The 23,948-nt window shown below is 44.3% G+C and overlaps 1 protein-coding gene across 1 annotated transcript in view; it reads left to right on the top strand.

The window, feature by feature from the left end:
- CSNK1G1 (casein kinase 1 gamma 1) overlaps window positions 1-23,948 on the top strand; it is a 193,680-nt gene that overhangs the window by 152,498 nt on the left and 17,234 nt on the right. The window contains 3 exon segments of the mRNA XM_067556020.1: window positions 2,978-3,126; window positions 5,268-5,375; window positions 14,375-14,485. Coding sequence (XP_067412121.1) covers window positions 2,978-3,126; window positions 5,268-5,375; window positions 14,375-14,485 — 368 coding nt within the window.

Here is a 23,948-nt window from a genome sequence, read left to right as displayed (position 1 = left end):
CCTTTTCATTTTCCCTTTAAAACTCTATGCCTGTTGTTCCTCTTGTTAAACCCCCTGCTCTGATATCTCTGTCCTTTGTTCTCCTGTTTGGGGATTTTCCAATCTCTTCCCTCCCTGCAGATAAACTTGGTCAAACTGCTTTTCCTCCAGGTCAAACATCCTTCTTAGCATACCTATTGCCAAAGTACAGTCATTAAGATTGATTACTTCTTTTGTTTGTTCAGTAGCTTCTTCATAAGAAGGTGGGTGATGATGTATCAAGGACCATATCAGCCCATAGTTGACTCACTACACATCGAGGGATTCAATGATGCAGCAGTTTCATAAAATTAACCAGAATTCAGAAGTTGTACATAGATGGATTCCCCAGATCATCAGAATCTGGGACGGCCAGCAGAATCCAGAGTTACCTGAGAACACCCTCAAATGTAACATGCGTGTTTGCCTAGGCCATTCCCAGAAAGGGCCTTGCTTTTATTGCTGCACTCCTGGGTCCACCCCCCTCAACAGCACAGCTCCCACAGAAACCATAGTGTTAGCTAAGCCCCGCTGACCAAGAGGAAGAGTAGGCATAGTAGACACAGAAAGTAATTATTGTTGTTTTAACTGGCTTCTCAGCAGATTTTGGTCAGAAATCCACTCAGTCCCAAAGGTGAATCATGTATTTGAGAGTGACTGTGCTTGTTCTTCCCTCTTCCATCCTCTCTCCAAAGGCTCCAGAACTCCTGTAGCACAAAGTGCCTTGGACTGAGGGGAACATGCAATGGAGCTGCTGCTTCCCATTGCTGCTTTGGAACCTTTGCCATCCTCCAGGCTTCAGATCAGAGGATAGTATATATGGCCTGATAGCAGCAACAAGAGAGGGAATTACCTCTCCTCTCCTGCCTCCTGTTCTCTCACCTCAATGAGTGTGAACTTCAAAGCCAATATGAACCATTTCAAAGTTAATTTGCTAAGCGGAGGCAGTTCAGTTTTTCTATCTGTAAAGTGACTACCTGCAAAAGCCAGGTTGATGCAACATTAGTAGTAATATCACAGCACCACATGGGAGCCCAAGCCTCACTGAGCTCTGCGTTGTGCAGACATAACAGACAGTCGCTGCCCTGAGAAGGACACAGCCTAACAGAGTGAAATTGAACAAGGGAGTAAATTAAAAAGTTATGGATCCCACAATAACTAACTCCTCAATGCACCTAAAGTGCTACAAAGCTTTCGGGCAACAGTTAACTGGCTAGTAATCCAAATATTGTATGTGTAAGACGAGCAAGTTAATGTTACCAATCTTCATTTTTATGACTGTTTGTATGAACAGCTTATCCATAATACAACAATTGTATTTTTCTGTGTACAATATACATTGAATGGATTTCGTGGAGGATATGCTGATATATTGAATCCTGATGCCATTGCTTTAATGCTTCCAGACTCTTCTGTCATCATCTCATTCGTGGTGCATTAACATAGCCATGTACTTCTAGGTAGGGAAAATCTTTTTGTTATGTATTTGGACAGCACCCAGCACAAAGGAGGCCCTGCACTGACCAGGCCCCAGCGTGCTACTACAATTCAGCTAATATATATAGGGGATAAATCCCCCCTAAGTAACTGAGCTGTAAGGCTATGTATGTGTGTGTGCAGGGTTGTGATGAAATCATTTCTACAAGAACAATACAGTGACTGTGCTGGAATGCTCTCGTGCCTTACCTGCTGCTACTTGAAGTAACTGTGTGCCATTCCAGTAAATACTGTTTGAGTGCTGTCGGGACTTAAAATTGCATTTATCACAAAACACACTTTTATTAAATAATTCTTGTATTAATTAGTGTGCAAAATAGAGCTTACATACTTGAATTAAAAATGTACAATCCAGGGGAAGGCAGCTGGTGTCTGAAGAGAACTTCACCTTTAAATAGTGTTTTAAAATTATATTGCATGTAAAGTATTAAATATTTGTTAAAGCTTTTTTAATAAAGAAAAGCAGGTAGCACTGGACAAGGTAGTCAAGGCATCTTTCATTGTATGATGCTGTGAAAAGGATCAAATGATACTAAAAATAAAAATCCTGCTCAACATTAAAAGAATGAAAATAAAAGGAAAATATTGCTAGGTTTTGGAGACACCCTCTCATTCCTGGAGATGCTGGTATGGGAATGAACAACAGTCAAACATGGTATAAGATAAAATAAGATGTACAGCCTTGCAAGAAACCTGTATTTGATTCACAGGGTCACATCCTTTTTTGTGTTAATTGTCATAGCTCAAACTGAAATCAGTGAAGCTGTGACCATTTACACCATCTGAGGATCTGGCCACCGGTCTCTGCCAGGCCTACAGAGGGAATAGGGGTAAGAATGTCCTGTCATTCAACAGCCACCCGATGTCTCCAGCTAAGTGAGCAGTGGTGGCAAGTGGGAGTCCTGTAAATCAGAAAGATGACGACTGTGATTTGGCACATAAAGTCGGAGGTGATGATCTATCAAAGCTTCAGGATTGGGGGCATGGGGAGGAAGAAAACTTAACCACTTTTTCTTTTTCCTGCTTCCATTGCCTTTGATACTGTGAAACTAGCACTGCTGTTACATACTGTGTGGAGGAGACCTCACCTTCCTGTTCCAGCAGGGGATGCTTTTGTGCATACTTTTTAATAAGTATACTTAATTACCCACATCTATTCAAGCTCCCCCTAAGCATCAATTCTGTTTTTAAAGTGGCACCTCCTCTTGTAATGAACACTTTGATCACCACTAAAGACTGGAAGGCCAAGTTTGTCCGATATCCTGGGAAGCCAGCGGGAGGCTGTCACAAAGACTAGGTCCCACCATTAGTATCCCTCTTATACTGTAGTTACTTGTAATCCATACAGAGAAGTGACGTGAGCAGTCAGTGAATTTACTGTGTGTGTTGCTCTAGGTTTTTTAGTCTGGGCAGAGATATTGATGCTGCTTTTTTTTCTTTTGTGTTTTCCTTTTTCTAACAGAGGAGATGGCCACGTACCTTCGTTATGTCAGGCGATTAGACTTCTTTGAGAGACCAGACTACGATTACTTACGAACCATCTTTACAGAACTATTTGAAAAAAAAGGCTACACCTTTGATTATGCCTACGACTGGGTTGGCAGGCCACTGGTAAGTTTTGTTTGCAGAAACAAGTCTCCCAGTCCTTCTTGGCTGCTCTTCCGGTTGTGTAGTGACATAAGAATTTCTTTTAACATCACTATCCGCTTCAAAAACCAATAAAAGCCTCTAGGTAGGATGGTCTCTTCACCAGCTTTGCATTGATGTGGCTTTACTGTTTGCAAAATAGCAATGATTTCCCAAGTGGCTAATATAAATATTCTAGTGAAGTGATGATACACTGCAGTTGGGGAATGGAAAACTTAGTGATGGGGAGGCTTTCCTTCAGAAATCATAATGGTTCACTCTCCCTGTCAATCAGGAGAATGTCTGAATTTCTCATGATGGAAATTAGCACAGGGGATCTTCTGCATTCCTGTTGGAACCTTAAAAATCCTTCCCCATTTGCCTCTGGTTTTACTCCTCCCCCTCTCACTTTCTGGTTCAGAACAGTGGGGATTCTCTTCAAAGCCTATCACACTGCTGTGCAATGCCTGGATAGATCACTGTTGCATGACACAAGGCACTCCCTCACTGAGCATGCTGTGGTGAGACAATCCAACTTGAGTCTCCCTTATGGCAGTGCAGGTCATACCACTGGAACAGGTGGCAAATTTTAAAATACCTTCATGTGCATATTAAAATTAGCTACAGAATGTTTTGATTCTTCACGCTTCATACACATATCACAAAAATAATTTGTTTGTTAGATTGGCACATTTATTTTTAAATCAAATGTTGCCTGCTGTGAACCCTCAATGCCCTTCTCAGTCAGGCTTGGATGCTCCTACAGTTCCATCCCTCAGGACCTTTCTTTTTCAGAACATAGCACACAAGTCTTTTATGATCAAGGTGGACTCCTACTGAGTCATATCTACTCCAAGGAGTCAGCAGTAATGAAATTGCAGCCTTCTGTGGTGTTCCATCACCTAACAGGCTGGAGACTGCTGCCCCTGTTACAAGATGATTAGAAGTCATGGCTTTTAGACACAGAACTTCCCGCATGTGGACATTTTAATCCAATTTAGTTTTGTCATGAGAAATCACCTCTCCCATTACAATAGGCAATAGGCTAGGGATTCCCAAACAGGGCCAATCCCAATACCGGTGTGTTTTCAGATTGCTCTTGTCACGGGGAAGGGCATTGGGGAAAGCATAAATGCAGATCACTCGTGTTTTGGGGTCTAACTCCTTCACTTCCACCCTCTCCTTCTCTGAGCATGCTGTCATTGCTTCCTTGTTCATCAGCTTGTAGCAGAAGCTTAATTAGTGCCCTGGTCTGTCATTGCCAAACAGAACATGCTAACTATGTTCCCTGACATGTTGCTTTTAAATTTTGGGACCATCTGTTTGGGGGAAAAAAAGCTTTTGTCAAGAGGCCCACTGATGCCTCTTGGAGAACTCTGCTAAAACATATCTATGTAGAATCCATTCTGCTGGTCGCAAAGGGCAATTTGTGTTCGAGGTGTACGTAGCTTCTCACTTACTATGTTTTTGAGTCAGTCTGCTTTTGTGGTTTTCACATCAACACTGTCATTATATACATTTCCCATGTTTGCTTGCTTTGCACAATAACATTAGCTTTTAAAAGGAAGCCACTCTCCTTGTAAATCACTTTTCGCTTCACTAATGTTTAATTTCAGAGGCAATTGGCAAAAAGTCCATTTTAAGGCAAGTTTTCTATCACTCCTTTAAGAACTCACCATTGGTTGCTATGGAGATCATGAAGTTACAAACTGGGATTATGATTCAGTTGGGAACTGAGCAGATGAAGCCTTAATTAACACATCCTGTTCCTAAAAGTACGAAGACACGAGCTGAGGAAAAAAACACTATGTATAAAACTATCCTTATTTGCAATTGTAATTAACCAATTTAAACCACACTCAAGTGTGCTCAGATCCCATGGAGTTGGGTATCTTTATAAATGTATATAATAAAATTGTTTTTCAGTTAACCATGAAATGTTAATGGATGTAAATATCCAGCAAGTCCTTTGCTGTGATTCTCTTTGGCTGTTCAGACCATTTTAGGCCTATATTTTCCTGGTTCTTCCGCACTGAATACGAGCTAATTTAGTAGTAGAGCCTATGCATGCTTGTGGAATGGGATTGGCATTGGTTTCAATGTACAATGCGTGTTTTATTTTCCAGCCTACTCCAGTGGGGTCCATTCATGTAGATTCTGGGACATCTGCAATAACAAGAGAGAGCCATGTACATAGGGATCGACCGCCACAGCAACATGCTCTTCGAAATCCGGTGCGTTACTTATTACTGTCTTTCCTTTAGCGTGTTCCCTTAATGCCTCCCCCAGTTCCTGTTTGTGTAGAGGGAAAGAGGAGTGAAAACCTCTGATGAAGGTAATTTCTTAAGGAAATTACAATGCATAAAGTGAAGGCTAAAAACACTCCAGTTCACAAAAGTGTGTGTTTTATTCCACTCTCCATCCACCTATGGGATGTCGGGAGACCATTGGTGGTGGCACTTACCTCATTTCCAGCAAGTAAATTCACTCTTAATTTAGGAAGGTTGTAGTTTGAACAGAATTTTGTTTTCTGTAAGTGAGAAAGATTGCTGAAATGCTGTTTATTGCAATAGAATTGAGGAGGAGCATAACATAGGTATATGGATTTAAAGATCTACAATTTCAAGTAGATAATTTTTTTTCTAGTTTGTTTAATTTTTTTTAATCTAGAAGGTTGCTGGGCTCTATTCCCAAGTTTAAGGGTAAAAAGTCAGTCTTTGAAGTTCTCAGTTTTTTCCTTAATGTCTTTTTCATATTTCATTGTTGTTGAGGGTTTGGATTTTCCATGTTGTTGCAGAATGTATCAGAAATTCAGCAGATCACTGGAACTGCTAGTTCCTTATTAGAGCTATTAGTTCTCCATACCTCCCACTGTGAGTGGTTCTCGGCTTGCTGGGCCCTTCTCTCCACTTTCATACTTCTTCAATTAAAGTTCCTGCACCATAAACTATGGTCTTCATTGTCTTCAATTATTCCATGTTAACTGTTTTTTGTTGTTGTTGTTGTTGTGGATTTAACAATGCATATTGCAGTAACCTGTCTAGGCTCAGCTTTTCTTGTTTCATGCAGCTATCCTCTGAATGGAAGAACAACAAATTTAGACCAGAAATACTCCTAAAGGTGTAGGTTAACTATAAAACAGGAATGAATTTCCCTCCTGAGAAGTGTTGCTTTTTGGCAGCTGGATTTTTAAAATATTTGCATGTGAGCATTGTTTATTTTTATGCATGCTTATTAGTGCAAATTGCTCTGTAACAGGGGTTCCATAGTAACCTGCTTTAAAATGTGTTTACTAACAAATACACTCTAGCCCCTTCATGCTGGGCTAATCTGGGTGGCAGCTTCTGATTGCCTTTCCTGCCAACAGACTTTGACACTGTGGGCACACACAAAGTACCTCCGGTTTACTTTTAACTGTCTGGAAAATATTACTGGCTTAGTTTTCAGGCATATTAGTGCATATATTTCTAGTCCAGAACACATCTTTCATGTCCTAATAATAACACTTAAAGATGACTTATTCCTTGTTTTTTTTTGTTTCCCCCTAAATAAACCCTGCTAGTATATGGCACAGCAGTGTCCCTAATTCCTGCGTAATGCTGAGTATGAATAGCTCATCTCTCAAGAGGTTGAGGTGTCATCCAAGTATTTGACTGGAAAATCGTTAAGTGGTTACTTCTTGCTTTGGAAGTCGTCTTATGCAAATATAGTAGTTTCTCCTTCAAGAGATGATCCTCTTAAATTCTTTGCAAACTATTTCTTTGCAAAAAGTCACTTAAAGAAACTTCTAGGGCAGTAGGATTGAGACATGTACATTTGGGTAGCGTGAACCCTCCTGAACTCCAAGGGTGATTGTTTTATTTTTACACTCCAGCATGCGAGTGAGAGAGTCTATTTTACCAATTACTGGCACCAAAACCAGGTGGGATGTCATAGTTCCTGTTCTCTCTCTAGCTTTTTTCCCTTTAGATAGTTACAGTCAAAGTGCTTATTCTCTAGAAAGGCTGGGCTGCTCTGTGGATTAGTAGGTGGCAAGAGAATGGTCAGAGTTGATAGGAACTCTTCCAATTCCATGTGCATCACCTCTGCAATGTAACATGACCTCATTGGGCTCAGGTAGTGAAACTCAAGGCTGCCCCTAAACCAGTTCATGGTGCACTGTGCTGCACAGCCATCAACTCTGGTTCTAATGGCCTTTTCTAAAGAGTTACTTCTGATGTAAGAAGATTCTAAGCTTTGAGGCAGGGGTGTGGTTTCCTTAATGTTAACATTGTAAGCTAATATTTCAGCTGCCTGTTTAGGTCCAAACAACTCTATTATGAGGAGCAAGCTTTCTGTCATGTCTATTTTCTATATTTTCTATCCACTTCTTGAATCTAGAGGTCTACGTGATTCTAACAGTACAGTTTCTAAATTTGTCTTTGATTTATAGCAGTGAAATACATTTTAAGGGAAGTGCATCTGTAGTAGTTTCATTTGTATCTGGATGGCATTCATGAAGCAAGTGAGAAAAGTGGGCTGACTAGAGAAAGTGGGGCAAGGGATTTAATCAGAGGGTGGTCCTGAAGAGACCTTCCTGGTGGAAATAAGTTTTAGGATCTGGATTTGTTGACTTTGTATGATCTGAGGGAGCTGCAATATGGGTCATTCAGTGCTTAGCTATTGTAGTCTAAAGGAGATTCCCTAAATTAGGAAGCTAATCAGAGCATATCTCTCCGATTGCTGCAAGAGAGAAGACTGAACCTCTGATAGAAAGGTGCCATTGTTAATGACGGTCACTAAGTGGAAGTTAAATCAAAAGTCAGCAGCAAACCTAATTGTGCTGAATGTTTTCGAAAGGTGGATGCTGTAGCTTTGAAAACAGAAGCCTGATTAACTCTCCATTCTGCTTCCTTTTGTGGACTCTCCTGTTTAGTTCTCAGCAAGGTTCAGGATTTGCTAGTTGAAGGAAGGACAAGTTTGCTCAAAGATAACTTGGCTCCTTTTTTCCTGTGTGTAACTGCCTAATATTCAGTCTCACCCGGTTTGAACAATGACATTAGCCTATGTGGCTGTGCTCCTTCCCTAGCCAGGACAGGGCTCACCTCCACATCTTGAGAAGGGTATTGTAATGAGTGAGCATGGTCCAGTGGTGAGGCAGGGAACTGGATTGCAATCTTTGATTAGCTAGTTCAATTTCACTGCTGAGAGCTTCAAGATTACTTGTATTAACTCCTACAGTCCTTCATTTCCACCCCCTACCCCCACCCCCCAAATTAAAGCGTGCTTACTTTGATACATGTGCATTTTCGGTTTCTTTTGTTCAATATACCTGCTCTCCGTGTGGGTGAAAAGATAATCAACATCTAAAAATGCTTTCTTCTGTTTGCAGCTTTCTTTAAAGTTTGGTTTAAATTTGACACATTTGCTTAGATTTATATGGTGCGCATTGCCACATCTTTGGAGCGGTTATAGAATGACAGAGTGACACACGTATTGTGATCTTCTGAGTTCTTGAAAGAGACAGCTGTGCCCATATGTATCTGGCCTGACCAGCAGCATATCTTGTCTAGAACTGAGCTCTAGCAAAACTCTGTCTGTCATGTCCTACAGTTTCCCCAGCTACTTCAGTCTTGGAATAGATAAATTGACCATGTACACTATTAGCCACGTTGTTTGACCCCTTGGTGCACCTTGCTGTGGCTAATTGCCAATTACTAGGGTATCAATGGACATGTTGGATGTATTGAGTCACAAATGTAGAATGAACAAACAAACCTCGCCATCTTTCACTCTAGGCACACACTGCGCTTCTTTGACCTGCCTTCTCGGATATAAATGCAAAGTAGCATGTACATTTAAAAAACTCCCACTTCACTAAACACACAGTTCTTCCCCAGGGAAGAAGTTGAGGGAGGCAGCAAACGTGAGATGTTAGTTGTGTCATTTAATGAACTACTGGAGGGCACTCAGATACTGTGGTGGTGAGGTTGCTTTCAGAACCTGTGTAGAGTAGAATAGGCATGTAGATGAAGGTAAAGTGCCTTCAGCCCCTGAGAAGGGCACCAGTAATATAGCAATGCACACCCTGACCTGGCTCATTTCCACTAATTATTTTGTAAAATCTAGAGACAGTTTCAACGATTAGTAAGTAATTTTTAAAATCAACCTTTCTCTGAGTTCCAGTGTTCAGGTAGACGTGTTAATGAATGTTCCAGATGGACTCTATGGACCCTTTATTTTCTTCATCTGAAAATCACCTCTTTCCCTTGGTGGAAAAGGCAGTGAGAGATGAGGTGTCAGGAGCCTGGGACTATAGAAAACCCTGCTTGGTCCCTCACTAAGTGGGACGTGCCCTCGTGAGAAACTGATCTGGTGATGTGTGGATTGCTGGTTCGCTCTTCAATTCTGACTGTTAAGGAAGTTTTCTTATGGAAACTACCGGCTTTCCTTTTTTTAAATTGTAATTATAAATAAATAAATATAAAAAGGAGAACCGGTAGTTTCCATAAGATATCTACCTTGCTATAAAAACCCTAAAGGGCTCTTTGAGGCCTTCCTTCCTTTTTCACAAAGGGCAGCAGAGCCAGGCAAATGAGTGTCTCGCTGTGCAAGGACTCCATCGCAAAGTGCTGCCTCTGGCTTCTGAGGGGGGGCGGATGCTAATTAAAGCAAGAATATGGCTTTCAAATGACATCATCCTTTTAACACAGTAGGTGTGTGGAGTATGGGCAGAGAAAGCTGAACCACAGGGACTTCCAGTTTCATGTACATACTCTCTGTGAGAGTCTCCACCTTGCACCATAGAGATCTGGTGACATGACCTCTTGTCAAGCTGTTAACCACTGCTTTCTCTCTACTAGTGACGGCAACTTCTGTCATTTTCCTGTCTGCTTCTCCCCCAGACACCACTGTGACTCTTCCCATGCTGCTCTATGTTGAGGAAACAGTCCCTGTCAACATTTCTAAAGGTGCCAGCCCTGTAATCCTTTAAAACCTGCCTCTGTCATGATGCCTATAAAGGCATCAGTCTGGCACTGATTAGGTAAGGAGTGAACTGAGACTCCTATTTTGTTAAACTCTGATCATTGTTACTTTATCCTCCCTTTCCTATTTGGCTGCACAGACAAGCAACGGGAATCAATCCTTGATCGGGTTTCTAGGTGCTACCATAATGCCAATAATGCCCAAAAATGCCTCACTGACCAATCTATATCCAGAGTGATACTCTAGGGCAGCTCAGTACTGACCTACAATCCCTGCTCAGATGTTTGTGTTGTGCTCTTACATAACTTGTGACACTGTGCCCTTCCCTCAACTACTGGTTTAGATGAGGGGAAAATATGGTAAAATAGTGTTGTTAAATGTCCCAAACATGAGGTATAGTAGACGTTCAGACCATAACAGCCATACTGGATGAAACCAATGGTCCATCTAGCCCAGAATCTGTTTTCCGACAGTGGCCAATGCCAAGTGCTTCGGAGGGAATGAACAGAACAGGTGGTCATCAAGTAATCCACCCCCTGTCATGCATTCCCAGCTTCTGGCAAACAGAGGCTAGGGACTCTTCAGAGCATAGTTTTGCATCCCTGCCCATCCTGGCTAATAGCCACTGGTGGACCTATCTGCCATGAATTTATCTAGTTCTTTTTTTAACCCTACTATATTCTTGGCCTTCACAACATTCTCTGGCAAAGAGATCCACAGGTTGACTGCATTGAGTGAAGAAATACTTCCTTTTGTTTGTTTTTAACCTGTTGTTACCAGATTTGCCCTTCACCTTGGAGTATGCTCATTTACTAGGGTTACCTTCCTGGAAGGGGGTGTGAGTCTATTAATGTACTGCTTGTGTTACTTGTGTGTTCATATGGCTACAAGCCCCCTCCCAATGGAGTTATCCTGCAGGACCTAAGGTTTTCAGGGCTGGGTTCCTCCAGCACCAGATTCACTGATTAACTGAGTGGGTCTGAGCGGACTGGGCTATCAGCACTGTCAGCTGATCCCTTATGCGTCCCTGCACTCAGCAGGCTGGGTGACTCCACACTTTCAGTGGCTACCCTTATATGCCCCTTTGCAATGCACCAGAATAGAGCAGGCTGGGTCCAGACAGCACCTTTTTGGCTTCTCCCCTTAATTGCCCCTGGACTCAATCAGGCTGGGTCAAACAGCACCTTGAGCCACACCCTTATTTGCCCCTGGACTCCATAGGCTAGGCAGAGTAGCACTTTTCAGTTGTCCCCTTCACATGCCCCCTTTACACCACAATTGTTCTAGCGGTTACCCCCTTGATGAGCAAACCCCATAGGATTTTTGAGCACTCCAGAGATCTTTGGCTTAGGTAAGAGAAGCAAGATAGGGACCAAGAACACAAAGGAGTACATGCAGTTTGGAGAGAGAGAGAGAGAGAGAAAGTGGCAACCAGCTGATTATAGCAGTTATTTTATTGCTAGGTATATAAAACTTATGATACTAATAGTAATATCATACAAGGAGAGAAAACAATCAAATGCTTACAATACTACACAATTACAGTTGGGGTATTGGAGAAAGCTATCCCAGGTTTGATTACAAAAGTATAAAGTTATACCTGGACTAAGGGGGGGGGGGGAGAGAAAAGGTGTGTTGGGGGAAGAAGGCGGGGGGGGGACGGTCTCACCACTCCATGCAGCTCAGAGGTTCCCAGGAACAGGCTGGTCAGCTTAGAATCTGGAGTGCTTTGTGTCTGGCAGAGTCCCCAGCAGGATCAGTCAGGAAGAGGGGGAAGTTACAGTGGAACTGATGCAGCATTTGGATCCAAGCATCAGAACAGGGGTTTAAACTGTGATAGGGGATTTTGTAGACATCAGGTTTGTTTATGGATAAACAATGTCTGGACAAAAGGAGCAGATCATTCCTGGAAGGGCATTTTCCCTTGAGAGAGAGCTCACAATGCAACCAGGATATAGTGTTTTACATATCAATAACTAGAATGGTCTGATAACTGCGGAGCTGGATGTGTACAGGTGTTAGTTCATTTACATCAAGAGCAGAGATTTCCCAACATGCAGTGCTTCCCTGCTTCAGCAATCCCAGAGTTCAGTGCATCCCCTGCTTTACCAATCCCAGAGTTCAGTGCATGTTCCATCTTCGATGTAGATGAGGCTTTTGTATGCCCCCTTTTTACATATTTGATGTAGATGAGGCATGTGGAGTTGTATCACCCTTGATGGGAGGATTTTCCACTGCCTTTTCATATTGAAAATGCATTTGGTTTCTGGTTCAAGCAGCCTTTGGTTTCTGGTTCAAGCATGGGCTATGCGGTGGTATGGGGGGGTATTCAGGTGAGCCAGCCCTGGTTCCCCAAGAACACAGAGCTGCTAGGTAACACTGTTGCCTATTAATTTCATTTGGTGACCCCTAGTTCTTGTGTTATGAGAAGGAGAATGGTCTCTGTATTCTTCACCTGCATCAGTATTAGTCACAGTTCATGTCAAAACAAGAAAGTGTTCTATCATCTTTGCCTGGGATTTCAAATATGGCCGGCACCCTCACTGTTTTATATGTATTGATTCTGTGGAGGTAGTAGTGGACTGACTGCACATAAGTTCAGAAAGTCCAGAGCCTTGTTTGTTTTTCCTCACTGAAGAGAGTGAGGATGGAAACCATATAACTAGATCGACTCAAATACAAATTAGTCTCAAGTCTATAAATTCTGAACAGCCCTGTGGTGTCTGTGACACTCAGGAAAGGAATACCAAGTGTCCTGCTCTAGTAGCACTGAGCAGTAAGAGAGTGTTATGGTGATGGTAGTACAGCTAACGTGTGTTTCACTTGCTGATTATTGTCATTTAGTCTACTACTGTGGTCTTGTCTAAATAAATACTTAGTGCATGGCAAGCTGGGGTGTAAATGTAGGCCACACTCAATACGACATACTAAATATCCATGTGGCCCCAGCTGCTGCATGCTAGAAGTTCCTTAGTGCGCGCTGATCTACACCACTTTGAAAGACTAGATTAAAGTGCCCTAGGAAGCTTCTAGTGCACAGCAGCAGTATCCACCTGGGGACTTAATATGCTGTACATTAGTGTGGTGTAGATTTACACCTGGCTTGCCACAAATTGTGTTCATGTAGACAAGCCCTGAGAGAACATTGAGAGGCATTTGAATTAATCTCTCCAGTTTAGAGAACATTCCATCTCTGTTGCTCATGTAGATGAATTAAGCTTCCTAGTAAAGTGCTATATTTCTAAGTAGAAGCACAACAGCGTCTCCCGATTAATTTGTATGAACTAGTTCTGCTTTGTGACAGGTACTGTTTGTACTTTGGGCAGAAAGAGCGTGTGACCCTAAAGAGGGTCTACCCTTTGTGCTTTATTACAGCCTTTAGGTGTAGCTTGTATCACAGAGAAAGGAAACATAAAGAAAACCTGACTAGATTGTTTAGTTGGAGTGTGTACCAGTAGTGTCTCTCCAACCAGCCCTTCTTTCCCCTTACTCTTGCTTTTTTACTCTTGTTTAACACACTGGTTTGATAGTTCCCTCAGTTAGATGCACTGGCCATTGTATTGCATAGAGAAGACCTTTGTTTTCATGGGAACATATGATTTGCCATTATGGAACAAGCTGTTGTTTCATCGGTTTCAGTGGCTAAAGCTTGACGTTTCAGAGAGTAGCTAAGAAACTTTCCTGCTAAGTAATGGTAGCTGAAAGTAATGGCTTTGACCTCTTTGAACAGTTTAGTATTTTTGTCTCCATTTGCATTACTGGGTGTGTTTTGAAACCCAGTATTAAACCTCCTGGTATAATAAACATGGCTTCTCATCATACATCTTGCAGTTTAGGCGCCTGGACTCAAAAGCTGTATGTCCAGTGGAAATTGGATTTGTGTGTCTGACCCCACTGCAATGAGACAAGCCCTAGTGTCTGTGTCCTGACAGGCCTACTTAAAAATATGTTTCAGTTCCATTCATCAGCTGGTAAATTCCTGTGTCAAAATATCTAAACAGAGCCCACACACTGAAGTAGCTCAGGTGTTTTCTGAAAATTCATTTCTCCATTTGCTGGGTTGGATGAATCCTTTCCAGTACTTACTGCTCTCATGTGTGCAATGTGTTTGGTAAAATGAACTTTTAACCAAGCTAAATGTTCTTTAAATGCCCTGCTTTTTTCAGTAAACTAACCCCACTAACTAATATATTTTCATTGCTTTGCCTGGGCTTACCTTTATCTTTCCTTCCATCTCTTGCTCTTATGCTTCTGAATGCCTGAGCAGACGGCATCATCAGACCGCCGAGGAGAGTGGGAGATCCAGCCAAACCGGCAGACAAATGCCTCGTACCTGACATCTCACTTGGCTGCAGACCGGCATGGGGGATCAGTACAGGTATTACCTCTTCCTGACCTGCACAGCTTTGCCATCAAAATCTGCTTAAAATTCCTGAAATCTCATTGACTCTCAGCTACAATCTTCCTGTGATCAGGAGAACTCTGTGCACTCAGAAGCAACTGTGCTTTTTGGGTGCTCTTCAGACAAGTCCTATTCTGCAGTAGCTTAATGCTTAAACTACAGTCTCATGACATTGGAGAGGACCAATAAATAGTCAGCTCAGCTGACTGCTACCATCCCTGCAATAGCTTTCCACCAGGAATTATTTAAAATAAGATACATGGAGCAATGAATCAAAACTTGATTGTCAGATAAACTGCTAACCACAGTTTAGTATCGGAAAGAAATACTATTCCTGTTTACCCTTGTAACTAGCAGACAGAGCACTGGATGGGATTGTATACTGACTATATGTCCCTCCAAGGCAATGTAATTAAACAATAAGACATAATTAGGTGTGTTACTCACCGCTGACCTAAACCTAAGTGGGTTGTCGCATACAAGCGCAAAAGTGCTAGGAAAAAGTTACTTGCTCTTCTAGTTCAGCTTTTATACGTAGACTGTATGTGAGCAGGTGGTTGACTGCATCTTCTGAGAGATATATTCAGAGGCATCACTGGGTTGACTGTAGTGATGCACTGTAGACTGGCTAGTGTGAGTACGATGTACAGTAACTTTTCCCTTCAGACTGATGAGAGGAAGCACATTAAAATGCTGTCACTAAATGGCATCACAGAATGCCAGTGATGCTACATTGAGGTTCCACCAACTTTGTGTTTCTCCAGCTCCCCAAAGTATTACTTGGTTGTTCGTATTTGAGAAGCAGGCTCAGGTCCCAGTCAGGGTGGGATCCAGTTCTGCTAGGTGCTGTAAGAATATTCAAACTGTAAGCTCTTTGGGGCAGGAGCCGTGGCTGTTTAAAAGACAGAATGCAACAAGTAACATAACAAACAGTGGTAATGAAGGTGGAATGAGTAACAATAGGAAATGTTATAGAGGTCACCATTGTGCGCAACTCTGTAGTTCTGAATCAGTTGAAAAGGGTTGTGTCTTTGTCATAAATCAGCTGTCTCTTACTGCTATTCAGCCTAGTTAAGGGCTGGTCTATGCCACGGAGTTTTGTTGACAAAAGTCAGCTGTTAGCGACAAAATAGTGGAGATGTGCACACTACAATGTTCCCCCCACTGACAAAACATCCCTGCTTTGGCGACAAATAAAGCCATCTCAACAAGAGGCAAAAAGCTTTTTGTGGCCAAGTTAGAGCGACGAAGTGTCGATGTAGACGCTGTGTGCCATAACTGGGCTCCAGGAGCTGTCCCACAATGCCCACCCTGACTGCTCTGCACACTAGTTTGAATTCTGCTGCCTTGCCCTGCACTCCAGCTACATAGGCAGGCAGGCACCCCTCCCTTTTCAAAGTCCCCGGAAGTTTTGAAATTGCTCAGTGTGGAGGAGAGCTGACACAGCTACTGCCCAACTGAGCATGCCGACTCCCAGCAGCAGACGCCCTCCTGCCTGGAGTACAGGGGAGAGGGTGGATCATTCTCCTGGGACTGTGGGGAGATGAGGCTGTGGGAGAACTCAGAGGGAACCAATCCTGCTCTCCTATGGCAGGCATGCAGGCAGCATGGGCTGCTGCTGGGGGAGGAGGCGGGAGATTCCTGATGTGCTGTGCAGAGCCAGGGAGGGAGGTGGGGGCTGATGTCTGGTTGTCCCCCTCCCCCCACCAGTGTACAGGTCTCTGCTGAGTTGGGGTTGGGGGGAAACCAGTTGTCTGTGCACCAGCTTCTGCCTCAGGATTGGTTGCTTCTGGCTGCTGTCTGCACTTAGAGATGGTGTGTCGAGACACACACCTGTGGACTTTTTGTGTTTGTGCTCAGGAATGTCAGTTTGGCTGACAGGGCAGTTGAGAAGCGGCTGTCAGTCTAGTAGGATGCCCATGGAACGAGGGGATTCAGAAACCTTCATCCTGTGATGCAGTGCCTGCCCTGGGAGGCCTTGCGAACTCTCCCCCAAGCACCCTGCATGCAGTCGCACAGTGGGATAGCTACCCACAGTGCACTGCTCCGTGTTGATGCAAGCGCTGGTAGTGTGAGTGCACTCCACTGACCCAAAGAGCATAATGAGGACATGCAACAGCTCTTTAATTACAGCGGTGGCTGCACACCGGCATAACTTGTGTCAACAAAACCCTGTAGTGTAGACAAGGCCTAAAATTAGCTTTATTACACTAGTGGCAAGGAAGACTAAGTGCATTGAATGCAGCGCTTATTTAGCCAGGTTCCTGCCCTCTAGACATAAAATGAAGATACACAAACCATTAAAGCAGGAGAGCTGTGTACCGTCAATGCTCGTTTGAGTGATGAGCTGAATTATCTAGTGGTACTTTGCCATGTGATAGCTGCATGGCTACTTTAGCTGTGGTTTCTGTGGCACAAGCTGTGGCATGGCCATATGACCTGGGTGTGTAGAGGTGAATGTGAGGAGACTTCTTCCATGGTGAGTACTAGAAATGGAGAGAGTGAGATAGGTCTGAGCCTCTGAAGAATTGAGCCCTGTTACTTGCAAAAATTCTTCAGAAGCATTATATACATCGCACAGTGAACTAGTTTGTCCTGAATTCACTCTAATGTAGTGAGGGTTTATTACCAAAGTGCTGTTTGACTATTCAATCATAAAAGTTTGGTGTGCTGGTCTGGAGCTATGCATACTGGTTTTTCTCCTGCCTTCCTTCTAGGTAGGTTTTATGTCCCACACAGAGTAAACACTTGTCAAAGGCCAAATACAGTTCTTCTACACACACGTTTATTATTATGCCATACACAATCCTTTGCATCCTCCTTCAGGAGATATTTTAAAGGTGCTGCTTCTCACCAGCCAAAATGGTGCAAACAACAGACTCTACTGAGAAAGTAACATCACAAGTAAATTAACCATTGCCTATGAGTCTCTCCCTCCTGGGTAACATGGTACTTATGCTCCATGTGCAGACTGGCCATGAGGTGACTCTTCCACTATACATCATGCTTACAAGCCCTTTTCAGGTGGTCACTAAGAGATCTGGAAACTTTGAAGCCTCCCAAGAACTTCTGTGTTGAAAGTCTGCTTATAGCTTTAATACTGGTTATTGCTGAGGTATAAATCTTTGCTGCTGATACTTGGCTAGATTCAAGGGATTCTTGTTTTTTAGAGTCCAGCTTTTTAGTGAGTCTTTTCACTTAGCGAAACCTCTCGGTGCCTCAGAAATTGAAAGCTGGGATAAGGAGGAATTAGTGTCTGCAGAATATATGGGGCTCTGTTGTACATTGACTCAGGGCTTGTCTAAACAAGGAAAAGTATAGGCATACATTATACCACTACAGCCAGGCCACTGGTATACCCTGGGTGGTCACTCTTATTCCAGAATAGAAGTGCCTTTCTCCAGTTTAGCTTGTCTGTTTAAATGTGGTATAAACTAAACTGGAAAAAGGCACTTTTATTCTGGAATAAGAGTGTCCACAGGAGGAATTATACTGCTATAGCTATATAGTAGTATAATTGTACCAATATAGTTATGCCACTAAGTTTCCCTATGTAGACAACCCCTTAGTCACTGCAGCCTCTAGAGCCTGGTCTACGCTGGCAGTGGAGGTCGACATAACGTCACTTACGTCGAACTCCTAAAGTATGCATCTACACTGGCACATTTAGTTCCGTCGATTCAAAGCACGGTAAAAGTCGAGCTAATAAAACCACCTCCACAAGTGGCGTAGTGTGTAAATTGAATTTCATGGGTCGAATCTGCATCAGTGTAGGCAGAGCGTAACGTAAGTCGACGTTACTGGCCTTCGGGAGCTATCCCATGATGCCCCGTTGTGACCGCTGTGGACATTCGCACTCTGCTGTTACATGGCCACGTAAACAGGAAATAGCTCCTCCCTGGGAAATTTTGAATGTTCATTTCCTGTGTAGCAAGCATGGAGAGAGCTCTATGCAATTTGTGTCAGCGAGCCCACCATAGTGCTGCCATGCAGCATCGATACCTCCGCAGAATCCCAGTCCAGTGAGGATGATGAGGACTCTGTGGATGAGGAGAAGGAGGAGAGCAAGTGCCGAGAGCGAGGTGTCCATTCTCACAGAGCAGTCCAGCGACACACAGGACAGCAGTAACGATCGTGATCCTGGGGAAGGCACATCTGGTGAGTTTTTTGTTTTTCTTTTTAGAGGTTATGTCCCTGACTCAACTTCTAAAATGGCCTTTTTATTTGGAGGGGAAGGTATTTATGGGTGTTAGCGAACTTCACTGGGGGATTACTCCCGGAACAGATTATTTATGTGCAGCGATATGCTCTGAGTATCATCCGTTGATATCTCCAGGAAACTCTCATGCAGGTAATCTGTTACCCTTTGCACAAGGTTTCTGGGGAGGGCAGCCTTGTTTCTTCTGCCACGGTAGGATACTTTTCCACGCCACGCCGCAATTAAATGATCTGGAATCATGGCAGAACACAGCATAAGGACCAGGCCTGTACCCCGACGCTTGCAGCAACTCTTCCCTTTCCTCCTGTGTTACCCTCAGGAGACTGATATCGCTCATGGTCACTTTGGGAAGACGGTGCACGTTTAAAGTACCTGAGCTATACAGTCGATCCCCTTTAATCCTCTAGTCCCCTTTCTATGGGCATAGTGAGTCAGTTCAGTAGTTGTTCTGTTGTTTCTGATGCTACAGTTCACCCGTGGTGTCCTCTGATCAGCTCTGCCCACCTCCTCCCAAACAGTCTCTCTGCATGTAACTGAGAAGCCCGGTGACCCCTCTCATAGATTAATTTTGGACTGTGGTTTTTAATGCTAATTAAGCCTCTTTATAACAGATGAAAGGGCCCCTGGCTTACCATCTCCATAATGGCAGTCCGACCCGACCCTTCTGAGATGTACAGAATGGAATAACAACAAGAGTCCTGTAGCACCTTAAAGACTAACAAATTTCTGCGAGTATAAGCTTTCGTGGCATAAGCTTATGCCCGCAGAAATTTGTTAGTCTTTAAGATTCCACAGGACTCTCGTTTTTGCTATATACAGACTAACATGGCTACCCCTCTGGAACAGAATGGAATGCGGGTCTGGCTTAGCGTTGTGCACATGAAAGGGAGTACTTTTTACATTGTAGCAGTTGCTTCAGTTCTTTGGGTCTGCTAACAATGGCAACATTATGCTTTTACTGTCTTTCTGTAGACACCTCAGCCTTGGCCCCCCCCCAGCCAGAACTGCTACTGAAAGTCTTTCCCAGATCAGAAAGAGGAAAAAAAATTACGGGACGACATGTTCGACGAACTCATGAACACCTCCGCAGCTGTTGAGACAGAGTTCCAAGTGTGGAGGATGTCCTTGTCCCAGAAACTGGACATGGACATGGAGCATAGAAAGATCTGCGCAGGAGCACAGTACACAGCAGGAGATTATGTGTATAATGAGGGGTCAGTTGGACATGTTCAGGAGTCTTGTGGAGCTCCAGGAAGAGTGGCGGCAGGACAGAGTCCCTCTGCAGCCCCTCCAGAATGCTCCTCCGCCTAATGCTTTGTTGCCCTCCTCCACCCCCAAGTTGTTTAGGAGAAGACTGGGCAGGCTGCAGTACATGGTGCCACTCCACCCCAATCAAAGCAAGCAGAAGGATGTGGCGGCTCCGTTAAGAAGTGCAAGCAACCACACTTGCTTACATGTCACTTGAAACTGTGATTTTACCCTCTTTTCCCTCCCAGCAACATTCATAAATAAAACTTTTGAGCGTTAAAAAGCATGTCTCTTTATTAATTCATAGCTTGGGTGGGGATAGAATTGGAGGGTGCTGATATTGATGGTAGGGGGGATTGGAAAGAAAGGCACAAAACATAAAGACATTACATAGACAGGTCATTGCAGAATCGGTTTTTCAATGCTTCTCGAAGGCGAAGCGCTCTGCGGTTGACTCTGATCGTATTGCTGGCATCTGGCTGCTCAAAATTTGCAGCTGGCCTTTCAGCCTCCACAGCCCAACCCTGGGGGAATATTTCCCCCTTCACTTCACACTTCTTATTTGTAAGAACAGTAGGGCAATGGAACAGATGGCCTAGGGAGGCTGTGGAAGCTCATTCACTGGAGGTTTTCAAAAGGCGGCTGGATAGCCATCTGTCTTGGATGGTTTAGACACAACAAACCTGTACCTTGCCAGGGGGTTAGACTAGATGACCCTTGTGGTCCATTCTAACCCTATGATTCTGTGATTCTACCTTACCTGTTAGTGGAAATCAGCTGCTCTGCTGTGCCTGCAAGCATCATTTATGGAAGCAGCTACTCTGATTCATATATCATGGTCATCTAAAGAGTTCCTCAACTGATGCCTGGCTATCACTGGGTCTTCTAGAGGTCAGTTTTTGACCAGCAGGTTTTTCTTGGAAGGAATTTGCCATGTGCAACATAGTAAATTGTCACTGGGTAAAAAAAGAAGGGAAAATCCAAACCCTTTGAGAAGTTAGGCTTCATGAAAAGCATCTGTAGAAAGTTTGACTGCCCTAGATCTGGTCTGTGTTATGAAGTTAGGTTGATGTAAGCTATAAAGTTAGGTTGCATCAACATGGTTGTGCATGTGTGTGTGTGTACACTTAAATTTGTCTCCCACCAATGTAGGCTTTCTATTATGCTGACATAGTAATGCTGCCTCCTCAAGCAGTGTTGAGACATGGTTGATGTATTGAGGTTGATACAGCGCAAATGTAGATACTGTGTTATCTATGTCGACACTAAGAGTCGTCCTGCAACTTTTCCACAATGCCTGACACTGACGACTCTGGTCATAATGGTGAACTTCACTGCCCCAGGGTCATGGAGACCAGAAAGCCCCCCACGCTTTAAAGCCCTGTGAATTTTTTAAATGCCTCTTCCTGGCTGCCTGGCTTGGCAAGCACACCTAGCAGTTCTCCACTGTTGCGTGCAACTGCCCAGCTGACCATGCCAGCTACATGCTCCATTCATATCCTGGCTTGAAGTAGACAGGAGACACAGGATCTCCTGGACTTGTGGGGGGAAGCGGCTGTGCAAGCACATCTATGGACCACCATAGAAACGTGGACATCTCTGGGCAGATTGTGTGGGGAATGCAGGAGAGGAGTGTGACAGGGATCAGCAGCAGTGCTGCGTGAAAGCAAAGGAACAGCAGCCAGCATACCAGAGAGATCCAGCACTGAGCCACAGACGTGCCACATTTACAAAGAGCTGCATGCTATACTTGGCGAAAACTGCACCAGCACCCCACATGCCACCATGCATACGTCTGAGGAGCCCAAGTCACAGGCCCCTGATATGAACAGCGAGGATAAGGAGGAGGAGGAGGAAGATGGGGAACGTGCAACCAGGGGTCCATTTATGCCATTACCCAGGACCTGTTTTTGACTCCACTGAAGTCCAGCTGGTCCTGGCAGACAAGCACGGGCAAGCCTGATGCCGGGGAAGGAACCTCAGGTAAGTATGTAAATTTATTCCCCATTACAGTGATGGCACCCCCAACTTAGCAGGGCACAGCTATTGACTTTTCATTAGTTTACCGGTACTCATAGACTACAAGGTCAGAAGGAGCCATCATGGTCATCCAGTCCGACCTCCTGCACAACACAGGCCACTTCGCCCACCCACTCCTGTCATAGGCCCCTAACCTAAGACTGAGTTATTGAAGTCCTCAAATAATGATTTAAAGATCAGTCGCACATGCTCAGGCGTCTTGTGGAGCTCCAGGAAGAGCGGTGGCAGGACAGAATCCCTCTGCAGCCCCTCCAGAACTCTCCTCCACCTAACGGCTTTGTTGCGCTCCCCCACCCCCAAGCGGTCTAGGAGGAGACGGGGCAGGCTGCAGTACATGGCGCACTCCACCCCGGTCGAGGCAAGCCAAAGGACGCAGTGGCCCCGTTAAGAACTGCAGGCAACCATACTTGCTTACACAGTGTCCTGTAAAACTGTAAATTAACCCTCGTTTTCTGCCCCCCCCCCACCAGCAATGTTGATAAATAAAACTTTATAGCATTAAAAAACGTGTCTTTTTCTTAACTCATAGTTTGGGTGGGGAGAGAAGTGGAGGGTGCTGATATTGATGGTAGGGGGGATGGGAAAAACAAGGCAAAAACAGAGAGACATTACTATGGGTCATTGCAGAACCAGTTTCTCAATGCTTTCCAAAAGCAAAGCGCTCTGCGGTTTGCATTGACCATATTGCTGGCATCTGGCTGCTCAAAATTTGCAGCCAGCCTTTCAGCCTCCACAGCCGAACCCTGGGGGAACTTCCCCCCTTTGCTTCACACACATTATGAAGGAACACAGCATGCAAATATAACTGATGGGATTTTTTTTCACTCATATCTAGCCTAGTGAGGAGACATCTCCATCTGGCCTTTAAATGGCCAAACACACATTCCACCACCATTCTGCAAGTGCTGAGCCTATTATTAAAACATTCCTTCTCGATGTCGAGGTACCTGGTGTAGGGCTTCATTAGCCAAGGGAGCAAGGGGTAGGCAGGATCCCCCAAGATCACTATTGGCATTTCCACATCCCCGATGTTAATTTTGCGGTCTGGGAAGAAAGTGTCCGCCTGCATCTTCATGAACAGACCCAAGATCCTAAGCAGGCGGGCGTCGTGCATCTTTCCAGACCACCCCACAGTGATGTTGGTGAAACGACCCCTGTGATCCACAATGGCCAGTAACACCATTTGAAAAGTACCCCTTGTGGTTTATGTACTCCTTTGCAAGGTGGTCAGGTGCTAAGATAGGGATGTCCGTGCCATCAATAACCCCCCGCACACAGTTTAGGAACCCCATCGCAGCAAACCCGTCAAGTATGTCCTGCATGTTTCCCAAAGTCACTACCCTTTGTAGCAGAAGTCTATTGATGGCCCTGCACACTTGCTTCACAGAAGCTCCCACTGGTAGATTTACCGACTTCGAATTGATTCCCAGCTGACCGGTAACAGTCGGTGGTTGCCAGCTTCCACAGAGCGATGGCGACTTGCTTCTCCACCGTCAGAGCTGTTCGCAAGCGAGTATTCATGTGCTTCACAGCTGGGGACAGCTCCACGCAAAGCTCCAAGAAAGTGGACTTTCACATACGAAAGTTCTGCAGCCATTGGTCATCATCCCACAACTTCATAACGATGCGGTCCCACCAGTCTGCTTGTTTCCCGGGACCAGAACTGGCACTCCACCAACTGAAGAGGATGCGTGACAGCTTGCAGCAATTGGGAATTGTTCCGCTCTATGGCTTGTAGCAGGGCAGCCTCAGTGACATCGCTGTTTTCTGTGCTTCGGCTCCTCTTTCGCCTTTGAAAGTACTCCAGGATAAGCCGCAAGGTATTTGTGATGCTCACAATGATAGTGCAGAGCTGAGCGGGCTCCAGGTCTCTGCAGCAATAGTATGCACACGGCATACAAAAATGGCACGAAAACCTGTTTCCTGTTTGTT

This window comes from Emydura macquarii, unplaced genomic scaffold (assembly GCF_026122565.2).
Source record: "Emydura macquarii macquarii isolate MOO-44397 ecotype Brisbane River unplaced genomic scaffold, CSIRO-AGI_Emac_v2 contig_1644, whole genome shotgun sequence".
Lineage (NCBI taxonomy): Eukaryota > Metazoa > Chordata > Testudines > Chelidae > Emydura > Emydura macquarii.
This window is presented reverse-complemented; position numbering and strand designations above follow the sequence as displayed.